Raw genomic sequence first — 12893 nt, forward strand, 5'->3', positions numbered from 1 at the left:
AGTGAAACATGTACCGTCGTTATTATTTATCGCTTGTCTTAAATGCTCTATTAATGCCATTTACATTTCAGTTGAAATCATCCGTCCTGCCACGTGTTCCTCCGGGCAGATATTACACACCGAGTGAAGATTCTTGTGTATTTAGAGCGACACAGTAGTGTGAAACGTCACGCCCTCAGAAGTTATCCCGATGCCCTTCTTATGGTGCATGCATGTGGAATTTATGTGCAAGACAGTCCATGCAAGTGCTGTGCAGTCTGATGGATGCAACAATGGAGTCGTCTGTGTTGTGTCGTGTTTTCTTTCGTGTCTCCGTGCTCAGGCTTCTTCAAAATGGATGTACCTTTCGCATTGGTAAGCGCAAGTGTACGATTCCAATTGTGACGTGGTAATAAAATGCTGTGATCAGTAACAGTTGTCTACGTATATATTCTATCTTATCCACACAAATACTATACGTCAAGTTCTTCTCAAAAGGGCAGACGTCCTTCATGAAAGGCGGAGTAAATATTTCCCTACAAGTTCTAAATGCCCCGTCATTACGGGTTAAGATATGCCACCGGTAGGCACAGCATGAATAATAGCAGAGATTCTTACCATTTCGGGTAAAAAATTATCTTCCAATAAGGGAGAACAGTTCTACTCACGGTAGAACTGTCTTCCGGGAATGGTTGAATATTTAGCATCAAGGTGGGCAGATATTTCTCATCCTTGGGGTAGAGGTGTCTTCCATATGGAGAGAAAAGATAGACCCCCCAGAGGAATAACAGTTAACCATGTAGGGGCAGAATCTTGCCACTAACAGGGTAGAATTCTCTTCACACTCAGGGGTAGAACTGTTCCACCAGTGTGGTAGAAATGAAGGGGTTGAAGTGTTTCTACCCCTCACTTTCTACCCCAAAAGGGTTGAGAATCTGTGACAACACACTTCTACCCCAAAAGGTAGAAAATTACACCTTTTTCTCTTAGAGTGCGTCGGCATCGTAGTTAGATGGATTCGGTGATGATGTGGAGGCCCGTGGAAGACGATGAAGAGGTGCCTCCGCTGCCTCTACTGCGCTGGTCCGACAGTTTTACCGGCACCGTCATAGCGTGAGGCCACAACCATCTGCCCGCTGGGACATTCCATCATCGCCGATCAGGCAGCCATCAAATGTGGTCAAGATGCACCGGGCCAACGTTCCTCCGGGGACCCGCACGGAGGCCACTGAGTCCTACTCCCAGGCGCCCCGGGCTTCGCGATGGTCCTCCCCGGCACTCTCCTTGGCGACAACATTAGGAGCTCACTGCTCACGAACCGGTCGCGGTTCTGTCGCCGCTCTTTCTGCATCACATCGACCTACCTGCCTGCTCTCCGCTTCGGCCCGTCCCTGGAACCCTCCCGGCCAACCCTTGTCTGCACCATTCATCTCGCCACTTCTGCGAACTCAGCACCAGACGCAAGTCCAGCCGACCCTGTTCCACGTGTCGCCCCTCTTTCTCCTCTTCACGTATCGACGCGAACGTCGACCACTTAACCGCAAGCGCAGCTCGGCGTCTGAGGGGGGGAGTGATGTGGCGGCCCGTGGAAGACGATGAAGAAGTGCCTCTGCTGCCACGGGCTACGGCGCTGGTACGACAGTTCTACCGGCACCGTCCTAGCGTGAGGCCACAGCCATCTGCCCGCTGGGACATTCCATCATCGCCGGTAAGGACTCATGTAGAGGAACACCACCTCCTCTACAATGGGTTTGGTTGGTCTCTGCTGTTGAGGAAGCGAAAGCAGGGAGACAAATAGTGATGGCTGTGTTCCTGAACGTCAAGCCTGCGTATGACACAGTAAGTCAACCCGGTATTCTTCTTGCGTTGCTCCGGCCTCAAGTGCCTGGGGAAGCGTTGCATGGCTTTCCGACTTCCTGAGGCAAAGGCAAATTTTTGTGAGAACAGGCGAGGGTGACACACAGGAGATTGCCGTACCGCAGGGTGTCCCTCAAGGAAGTGTCCGTAGCCTTTTATTATTTAACATTGTCATGGTTGACCTCAAGGAATGTCTCCCGAGGAGAGTAAATCTCTCCATATATGCGGACTGTGTATTTGGACTGTCGGAACATCTCGGCCGGCAACTCAACGTCGGATGCAAAGAGCACTGAACGCCATCAACAACTTCTTCTTGAACGCGGGGATGAATATCTCCACCGAAAAAAGCACTGTCCTTCCTTTTACTCGAAGAGAGATGCGTAGGTTCCAACTTCGGATTGACTGCCCCCTCCTTCAAGTCAACAACAACAGCAACAATAGATGATGACGATGAGATGGGGTGTTTCAGGGCGGTGATGCGGTACCCTACCCCATTGCATGTGGAACATTATATGAAGATGATAAAGGAAGGATGAAAATACAAGAAAGAATTACAGGGTCTGGAGCAGTCCAGTGAACGACAGGAAGTCCAAGACCAGGTGAAGAACCCGACGATGGAGCACAGGATCTTCATAGGGGCCAATGAGTGCAGCTAAATTGTGCGGCCTCTTGCAGATACGGGCAAGCTCATCATACAGTATCCGCCTTTGCGGGCAGTAGAGTGCATGAGTCCATAAGAATGTGCTGGGTGTTCACCACGACAACGCAGGTGGAACAGAGGCTTGTGTCACACACACACACACACACGTACAAATGCGATGATGATGGGGTGGGTCATTCTCCGCCGTTGTGACGGTACACTGCCCCATTGCGCTTGTGGAAGGGGTGCGAAAGTGATGTTGATGAAAAGGTGTCCTATTAGAGTTCGTCCATGAGCCCAGTGCTGGAGAGGAACTCAGCAACTGCTCGTAGGCCTTGCATCAGATGTGAGGGGTCCGACCATGGCCCGAGAATTTTGGCTAACTCGAACTGGCGTTGATCGACGCGTTGGAGAGCAGTTTCCATGAGGGACCGCTCGCGATCGTACTGTCCGCAGACCAGGAGGGCGTGATGGAGGTCACTGCGCACACCACACGTGTAACAGAGGCTGAACGCGCCGACACCGAGGAGGTGTTTGAAAGCCGGTGTAAAAGCCACATTAAGTCTCATGCAGTGGAAGACTGTGGTAAAGGAACGCGGCATTCGGCGGGGGAGAGTAAGGAACAATGCGGGGTCAATGGAGTAAAGCAGAGTGGGTGGTGATGTCTCGTTGCCATTGAGACTGCATCTTGGGGCCAGTGCGGCTTGAGACGAGGTAACGGCGATCCCCCCCGAGTTCTAGATGATGGGGAGACGCCGGGTGTACTGGTGCGCGCCTGCGGCTGTTCGATCTGCGTCCTCGTTTCCGCTGATGCCCACATGACCCCGGATCCACTGGAGGACGGTAGAGTGGCCCTGTGCGCTTTCTTATATACTTGCAGAACTTCAATGACCACAGGACTGAGGAAGCCGCAAGGTCCCATAGTTGCCACACACTGCAGCGCAGGTCTGGAATCCGTAAAAACGACCCAGGAGCGAACGGGGCTGTCAGTAATTTTCCGCAGGGCGAAAAGAATAGCATAAAGCTCAGCGCATGTTGACGATGTTTTATGTGAGAGATGATATCCATCTGAAATTGACTCGGAGGGAATGACAAATGCAGACGACGAACGTCTCCTCGTGGTTTAGCCCTCCGCGAAAACTGCGGTGGAAGTCTCATAACACGATCTCATCATATCGAGAGTGGGCTGCTTCGTCACGCATGCAGCAACGTTGCTTTCTTCCCCGTTAGCCCCGCAGGCACTGACAGGGAGGTGCAGGGTGTCAGAAAAGTCCAAAGAGGAGTGCTGGGAGCTGTGGGTGCGACCACAAAGTCAGGTATACTAATCTTCAGTTGGGAAACACATGAGTGTACGCTGCTGTGCTTGCGTCTCCGGAGCTTCATAACTAGCGGATGCCGCCGATGGTGAGCTAGAAGGCGGAGGTACTGCCGACACGTCTCCCGTTGCGAAGAACTTCAAACGGGGTTTCCTTAGCCTCAGCAATGACTATATGGGTCTCTGGCGCCCGAGGGACTCCCAGGCACACTCGGAGACTGCGCGCCAGGAGGCACTGAAGCTTATGGACTGAAGAAAGTGGAAGGCCATTCAACACAGGCAAGCTGTATGCAAGTGACCCGCGAACCAAAGCTCGGTGGACGGCCAAAACCGACGCTATGGCACTGCCCCACTTCATGCTAGCCAGATGCCTGATCACCGTAATCCACCGGTGGACCTTGGCTTCCAACCTCGCTATGTGTTTCACCCAAGACAGTCGCCGAAGCCAGATAAATACCTATCGATGTCCTCCGCCGAAGAGGAACCACCAGACACTATGTAGGGTTGCTCTCTCACCACCGGCGCCACCCTCTCGTTCAAAAACTACATAGGCGGAAGAACACTAAACTCTCGATGTCTGTTAAAGGAGCATCTGGCAACATCCCTGGCTTTACTATTGCCCCAACCACACCTTGAATGGCACCATGGACACTGCCGAGCCCATCCCTCTCGACACACATTTCTGGCCTCTTGGGACCGAAGAGCCAGATCCCCGTTCTGGTTCTCAAGCAATCAGCTTTGGAAATGATGACTGCAAAGTACAGAGGCCGCACGGCTGTATTCACAGACGGTTCGTCTACTCCGGATGGCTCCTCCGCTGGCATTGTCATACCGGACGAATCAATACCATGTGGGTTTCGCCTGTTACATAGCACTTCGTCAACCTCTGCGGAGCTGTATGCCATCTTGATATTTCTAAATTCTGTCTTGAAGTACCTTCTCGCTCCTGGGTGATATACACTGACTCAAAATCAGCCATGCAATGTGTAGGAAGCATGGGCATCCGCGGCTCTTTGGCCCCGGTGGTAGTGAATATTCGTGTGGGAAACCTAAGTGGAATAATCCCAAAACGGTAGCGGGGAAGGCTGTTTATTGTGTGGCCGTCAGAGCCAGACTGGATAGACTCATGGCGGCCAAAACCGTCGAAGAATTTTAAAGCTCGCGCCTTGCGATGTGCTGCTGGTGGCGCATCAACTTCATATTCTGCTGTGTGTCGCTACAGGACGGCGCTCAAGGTCCTTGGGGAACAGGGACACCGGTTGACCCTACAGTGGGTCCCCGGCCACACTGGCATTCAGGGCAACGAGGAGGCAGATTTGGCGGCTGCTCCGGCCCACCATATCCCCAGAGCCGTATCCATTATCCTCTCCAACGGAGATAGATGCTTCTACTTGTCTGCGTTGGTGTCACTCTTGGCCCGCCGGCAATGGTGCCATGACATCACTCAATGGTCACTTCTGCATGCAGTGGACCCATCATTATCATTTAAGATGACAGTTGCGTGATTTCAAGCGGAGTCCGGCAGGGTGGTCCGGTCGACCTCTCAGATTTTTTTCGTTCTAATGTATATTGAAGCCTAGTGCTTAGGAAGTACATTTGCGGAGGAAACACCTGAAAATATCCTATCATTGTTTTTAAAAAAAAAATCTTCAAGACTGATCATTTCGAACACTGAGCTTCCTCGGAATTTTCAGGCCTCGTATCTTCGTAACCATTAAGGCCATGCAGTTAATTTTTTCCACGCTTACTGCTTATGTGCTGATGTACTGTTTGCTCTATCGTTGAGGTTCTAGGTTTTGCGGATATCCAGATAAAAAATCGCAAAGTCGCCTCATTTGTAGAAAATCGCACTTTTTCGGCGCGTAACTGCTTTTCTGCAAATACTAGAAGGGTAACATGTGTGACATCGTTCTGTTCGTCTTTAAACTCTCTTTCCATTCATATCAAAGAGATTGTAGAAAAATGTCGAACGTACTCCCTGAGAGGTGTTTATTGCGGGGTGGTAAGGCAAAAACGCGCAACTTCGGTAGCGTATTTTTTATATTCGCTCGATCGTGACGTGTTTCATACTCCTCACACATGTTGTTCATAACAAGCTCACATATGTTTCATCTCCCATCACATAGTGTAGTGAAAAAAATTTCTCTTCAGAAATGGCTGAGGTTCCGTTGCGGACACTCAAAAGTAACCCCATCACAGCAACATGTATGGCACGGTGTCGAATCCCGTTTAATGGCCCCGTAATTTGACGAAGGTCACACACAAGGCGCGAACTAAGAAGCTGCGCATTTCCTGCACAGCGGCTGAGATCATGCGTCATAAAGCAGTGAAACATAATCTGCTCTACAGGTAGTTACTGGAGAACCGATCGACACAAGTACAGAAAGCGCCTCTTTCCGTCGCTCCTGTTCTCTTAATGACACTTCGTCTAGGCAGAATACATTCTACTCCTGCTGTGTGTGAGAACACAAAAACTTCAGTGCTCCTTTGTAAGGGCGTACAATGAACAGAGCTCATAACGCAGACCGTGTGTTCTGTAAGGACTACGGGGGTAAGCACTGCTGTGGTAAAAACTACGAAGCAAAAGCTACCTGGTGGCAAAGTGGGTGTCACAGAGCTCGAGTGGTTTGTTAACCAAGGTCAGCTGGGAGACCCGTGTTTCCGAGAACACTAGGCAATATAAAGAATTCCGTTTAACGAGGGGTGTCCGGCAGCGACCCTGCTCCGTCTCAGAAGCGGGGTTAGGCGACGCTCGCCTTTGAAGTTCCTACTCACAGATGTAAAAACTCATTTCGACCCCGTCTGGCGGCTCCCCTTGTTCTCGGAGAGTGGCCCTCCTTTTGTCTCCAACTACAGTGTCAAATATTTCGGAAGCGTTTGAACAAGTGGATAAAGCAAAATAACAAGAAGAAAAAAAAGGGAAGCGCGGGAAAACGACGCAAAACGCGGGGCAGTCGGACATCAGCAGGACTTGTGATCGGTTGTGTGCGGGGCCGTGGCGTGAAAGTGCGTGGACCGAGGACAGCCGCCAAGAGGTGTGCCGTGTGTTGCGTGAGTGGTCACCGCTACGCGAGAGATCCCCGACAACGTGCACCAACTTCGGCGCCGGCTCAACTCCGGACCCCTTTCATCGGACTCGGGGACGCCACACCATCAGAGCTAAGGAATTTTCACCCCTTCTCTATCGAACTGGCCATAGCTTTCGCAACAATCGTTGATTTGATTTGTCACATCTACCTCGTTCGGCTTGTAACTTGAAACCATATATATGTAAGCTCTGTCAGTTGTGATCATTGTTGTGCAATAATTGTTATGTTTGTTATAAACTGGTAAACTTGTTATTGGAAAAGTTGAACGATGTGTCCGGCCTCCAGTTCCTATCGCAGTCCGTTGTCCAGGAACATCCCAGTCGACCGTCCAAACCTCAATCTTCTTTTTGCGCGCTTGGTACGGTCTCAGTGAGGAACGTGATTCCATCTAGTGAGTTGCACGAGCTCCTCAGACCCTACCGTGCGTGTGACAAAGAGTGGCGTCCGCGACAGGACGAGTCGACACCTGGACAGCGGAGACGCGTTGGTGAGCTGTAGAGAGCCAAAAGTGTTGTAGGGTTAACAGTGAAGAGTATGGAGGTGTCTGATATAATTGCGGCAGGCAAGACACTGGGGCTTGCGGGACAGGAGCTTCGCGAATGGGTGGAGACCGAACAGAAAAAGGCAGATTCACGTGTACGGGAACAACGTGCATTCGACAGGGACGCGGCAAAGGAAACGGCAGAGGCAGCCGCAAAAGCGGCTGAGCTAGAAAAAGCAAAATTGGAGGAAGAGCGAAAAGTGCTGGAACTCAGACTGAAGCTCCAAGAAAGTCAGGGACCCCAGAGCCGAGGAACTAACGATGGAGCGAGCAACGTATTCCCGGCCTTTGGCAGCCCGCACCGATGGATGGCCGCGTTCGACGAAAAGAAGGACGACTTGGATGCGTACCTTCTCCGGTTCGAGCGTCTCGCCACAGGTCAGCGATGGCCGCGGGAGCAGTGGGCCGCAGCCCTAAGCATGAGCCTCACGGGAGAGGCATTAGCAGTATTCGCGAGACTGACCCCAGACGATTCAGTCGACTACACTAAAGTAAAGAACGCCCTGCTGCAACGATTCCGACTGACTGCCGACGGGTTTAGGGAAAAGTTCCGAAGCAGTAAACCCGAAGAGGGTGAAACAGGCACCCAATATGCCGCAAGAATTGGAAGTTTGTTCGATCGGTGGGTCGAATTGTCAAACACGAAGAAGGAATACCCGAGCTTGCGAGAGATGCTCATCATGGAGCAATTCGTGAAGGGATGCCAACCAAAGCTAGCACTTTTCCTGAAGGAAAGAACGGGAGGATCCCTAGAAGAAATGGCAGCGCTTGCCGATCGCTTTATGGAAGCTCAAGGGCAGATGCACCTTGGAAAACCCAAGCTGGAAGAAAAAAGACAGGATGAGCAACCAGGCCCGAGGCCCAATGGGAAAAGCCCGGCCGACAGGAGAAACCAGCCGAGATGTTATTTGTGTGATAGGTTGGGTCACCGAGCTTCGGAATGTCGCAGCAGCAACACGCGCAACCAGAAGACAGCCGTCACCTGTGGAAGGTGCGGGAAGAGAGGCCACCTGTCGGAGCAGTGTTGGAGCAAGACACAGGAGAAGAATCAAGCCGCCTGCGTGGTCGCGGTACAACCTGATGAAAGCGAGATGGCACACTCACTGACGAAGGGTTACGTCGAGCTGAAGGATGGGCAGAAGATACCCGTCGTCAACGCCATGATGGCAACAGAAAACCAGACCTTGCTCAAGGGGATGCCAGTTAGAAGAGGCAAGATAAAGGGGCAGGAGATATCTGTCTTGCGGGACACGGGCAGCAACACCGTGGTCGTTCGCAAAAGCCTAGTGTCCGAGGACGAAATGACAGGCACGAAGAGCCCTGTATACCTTGTGGATGGAACCATCAGAGTTCTGCCGGAGGCCATCATAGTAGTGCAAACGCCCTTCTACTGCGGAGCAGTGGTGGCAAAATGCATGGAAGAACCGCTTTACGACCTTATACTGGGCAATATTTGTAACGTGCGGGAAGCTGACAACCCAATAGAAGATTGGGAAGAGGAGATGACATGGGAGCAGACCGCGAGGCAACGGGAGGATTCGCCGTCGGAACACAATAGTGAAACCGAGGTCGTTGCAGCCATGGAAACGCGAAGCCAAAGGAGAAGACGCGGCAGGCGACACGCAGCGAGACTGCCGCGACTCCCAGCACCGACAGCTGACGGCGAAGCACCGACAACAGAAGAAATAGTTAATGAGCAAGCGGACGACCCCAGTCTGAAGTGCTGTTTCAGCCAAGTTGGCAAACGGCTACCGTGCCGGAATGAGGCACAAGAGTTCGAATTTCGAGTACACAAGGGGCTTCTCTATCGACATTACTTTCCGACAGTTGGCGGGGAGGTCGAACAGCTGGTATTGCCGAGCAGATACCGAAACACGGTCCTTCAAATCGCCCATGAGGGTATTATGGCAGGACACATGGGAGTCAAGAAAACCATGGACCGCATCCTGGAGGAGTTTTTCTGGCCGGGCATGCAAGCAGAAGTGCAGCGTTTCGTTCGGTCCTGCGACATCTGCCAAAGAACCACGCCCAAGGGACGGGTTGGAAAGGTACCGCTCGGTCAAGTGCCTACCATCGACACCCCTTTCCGCCGAGTGGCAGTGGATATCATCGGACCCATCTCCCCACCGTCATCAAGGGGCAACCGCTACGTTCTCACCATGGTGGACTACGCTACCAGATTTCCGGATGCCGTGGCATTGCCCAGCATCGAGACGGAGCGCGTGGCGGAAGCCCTTGTGGAGATGTTTGCAAGGACTGGGATACCGAGCGAAGTGCTGAGTGACAGGGGCACTAACTTCACCTCCGACGTGATGAAGGAGGTAGGCCGGCTCCTCTCGCTCAAGCAGCTTCACACGACGCCCTATCACCCTATGGGGAACGGCCTTGTAGAAAGGTTTAACGGTACCCTCAAAACGATGTTAAAGAGGATGTGTCAAGAAAGGCCAAAAGATTGGGACCGTTACCTGGCGCCAGTTCTATTTGCCTACCGGGAAGTGCCGCAGGCCAGCTTGGGGTTCTCGCCGTTCGAGCTTATTTACGGACGACACGTGCGGGGCCCCTTATCCGTGCTCAAGGAGTTATGGACTAATGAGGCCATCGAGGGCGAAATAAAGACCACCTACCAGTACGTGATGGACCTCCGAAACCGTCTCGAAGAGACATGCAAGCTCGCCCATCAAGAGCTACAGAACGCAAGCAATAGGTACAAAGGGTACTACAACAAACGAAGCCGCGCACGGAAGCTAAACCCAGGAGATCAGGTGCTCATTCTGCTCCCGACGGACCAGAACAAGCTGATAATGCAGTGGAGAGGCCCTTTCCCAGTTGTGAGTCACAGGAACGAAGTGGACTACGAGATAGATCTCGGCCACCGTACACGACTGTTTCATATAAACATGCTCAAGAAGTACGAGGAGAGACCAACGGCAACAGCTGAACCAGGCGGGCAGGCCGTATGCGCAGTGGTGACAATGAGTGAGACGGACGGAGAACCAGGCCTACAGGTGCTCTCACTCCAACAAAAGGAGACGTTCCGAGACGTGTCGCTCTCCTCTGATTTGAGCGAAAAACAAAAAGAACAAGTAAGGGAAGTGCTAGATGCCCGCAGGGCTATTTTTTCGGACGCGCCAGGGAAAACGGATCTGATACGATGCGACCTGAAATTAACGACCGAAAAGCCCATCAACACGAAGCAGTACCCGCTGCCATTTGCGGTACGGGAAGCCGTCGAAGAAGAAGTGCAGGCAATGTTGCGTATGGGCATAGTAGAGAGATCGGACTCCGCTTATAATTCCCCGCTACTGGTCGTGAGAAAGCCTGATAAGACCCACCGGGTGTGTATTGACTTTCGGAGGCTTAACGATCATCTGACGCAAGATTCAGAACCTATCCCGAGAGCTGATGAATTGTTTGCAACAGTCGGAACTAAACGGTACTTCACAAAACTAGATTTTTCGAAGGGATACTGGCAGATCCCGCTGACACAAGATTCCAAAGAGAAAACAGCATTTTCTACGGAATCCGGGTTGTACCAGTTTAAATATATGCCTTTCGGCATCAAGACGGCGCCAGCGATATTCACACGCCTCATGCGCAAGCTCATTGGGGACATTCCTGACGTAGTCCATTATTACGACGATGTACTGATCGCCAGCAACTCGTGGGAAGACCATCTCACCACTTTGAGCCAAGTATTCCAGAGGATCAAATCTGCGGGCCTGACCGTGCGCCCAACTAAGTGCGAAATCGGGGCACAGGAAGTATCATTCCTGGGCCACCGACTCGCTAACGGCACCCTCGCACCCCTCCAAAAGACACTTGAGAGGGTCCTCGACGCCAACCGGCCAGAGACAATACGACAAGTGAGATCCTTCCTCGGGTTAGCCGGTTATTACCGGGAATTTATCCCCGACTACGCGAAAGTCGCAGCCCCCCTCACCGACCTCACAAAGAAAGGCAAAGGAAACCGCGTGGCATGGGGTCCGGAGCAAGAAGAAGCGTTTAACGAGTTGAAGAAGCTACTCTCGAGCGCACCTATACTGAAGCTGCCGGATTTTACACGGCCTTTTGTTATTCGCACAGACGCCTCCGACCGCAGCCTTGGGGCAATTCTCCTGCAAGAGGAGAACGGTGTCCTGCACCCGGTATCTTACGCGAGCCGGAAGCTCCTGCCTCGCGAGGCCGCCTATTCCACAGTGGAACGGGAGGGATTAGCATTGGTGTGGGGTATAGACAGGTACAAGACGTACCTGTACGGTCGGCACTTCACAGTGCAAACAGACCACCAGCCGTTGCAATACCTTAAAAAACAAAAGCATCTCAATAGCCGCCTCCTCAGATGGAGCCTTATGTTGCAGGAACACTCGTTCCGGGTGGAATACATAAAGGGTAGCGAGAACGTAGGCGCCGACTACCTAAGCCGCATTTAGCCTGCTCGTGTGTATCGTAATGCAGGAAGTGTATTCGTACTGTTAGAAGTATTCTGTCTGTTTCCACTATGTATGCAAGTATATACAAATATGTATGCAAGTTTCTTCTATTACATGTCTTGGCAATATGTTTGCAGAGCCTTACTCTTATACGTGCACGTGTCTTAAAAGTGTGTAAAACTGATGTTACCCTGGAATGTTATTGTCGCGTCCGCGCGCGGGCAAGGGATCTTCCCGCTTGGTCGCCCCGTTTGAATTGCAAGGTACAAGATATCTATGTTACAAAGGCGACTTGTTTTCTTGTTTTTATATGTAAGACATTCCTATCTATTGATTGCGTACTCGATGTAGGGTATGTTGTGCGTAACTTACCTATCTCTTGTGTATGCGTTTGTATTTGCGATGCCTGTTAGACTACTGTAGCACACGCATTGTGACCTGTTGAGCTCTGTGAGCTGTTGCAATATTAACCCCGTTAATATTCTTGAGGTGGGGGTAATGTCACAGAGCTCGAGTGGTTTGTTAACCAAGGTCAGCTGGGAGACCCGTGTTTCCGAGAACACTAGGCAATATAAAGAATTCCGTTTAACGAGGGGTGTCCGGCAGCGGCCCTGCTCCGTCTCAGAAGCGGGGTTAGGCGACGCTCGCCTTTGAAGTTCCTACTCACAGATGTAAAAACTCATTTCGACCCCGTCGGGCGGCTCCCCTTGTTCTCGGAGAGTGGCCCTCCTTTTGTCTCCAACTACAGTGTCAAATATTTCGGAAGCGTTTGAACAAGTGGATAAAGCAAAATAACAAGAAGAAAAAAAAAGGGAAGCGCGGGAAAACGACGCAAAACGCGGGGCAGTCGGACATCAGCAGGACTTGTGATCGGTTGTGTGCGGGGCCGTGGCGTGAAAGTGCGTGGACCGAGGACAGCCGCCAAGAGGTGTGCCGTGTGTTGCGTGAGTGGTCACCGCTACGCGAGAGATCCCCGACAACGTGCACCAACTTCGGCGCCGGCTCAACTCCGGACCCCTTTCATCGGACTCGGGGACGCCAC

At 51.9% G+C, this 12893-nt stretch overlaps 1 protein-coding gene across 1 annotated transcript; it reads left to right on the forward strand.

Annotated features, from left to right (window-relative positions):
• The first annotated feature begins 7414 nt into the window (after window positions 1–7414).
• LOC135384557 (uncharacterized) lies at window positions 7415–11851 on the forward strand. Its single transcript, XM_064613754.1, has one exon. The coding sequence runs from the start codon at window positions 7415–7417 to the stop codon at window positions 11849–11851; it is 4437 nt and encodes a 1478-aa protein (XP_064469824.1).
• The last annotated feature ends 1042 nt before the right edge of the window (window positions 11852–12893 follow it).

Source organism: Ornithodoros turicata, chromosome 2 (assembly GCF_037126465.1).
Source record: "Ornithodoros turicata isolate Travis chromosome 2, ASM3712646v1, whole genome shotgun sequence".
In the NCBI taxonomy this organism is placed as follows: Eukaryota; Metazoa; Arthropoda; class Arachnida; order Ixodida; family Argasidae; genus Ornithodoros; species Ornithodoros turicata.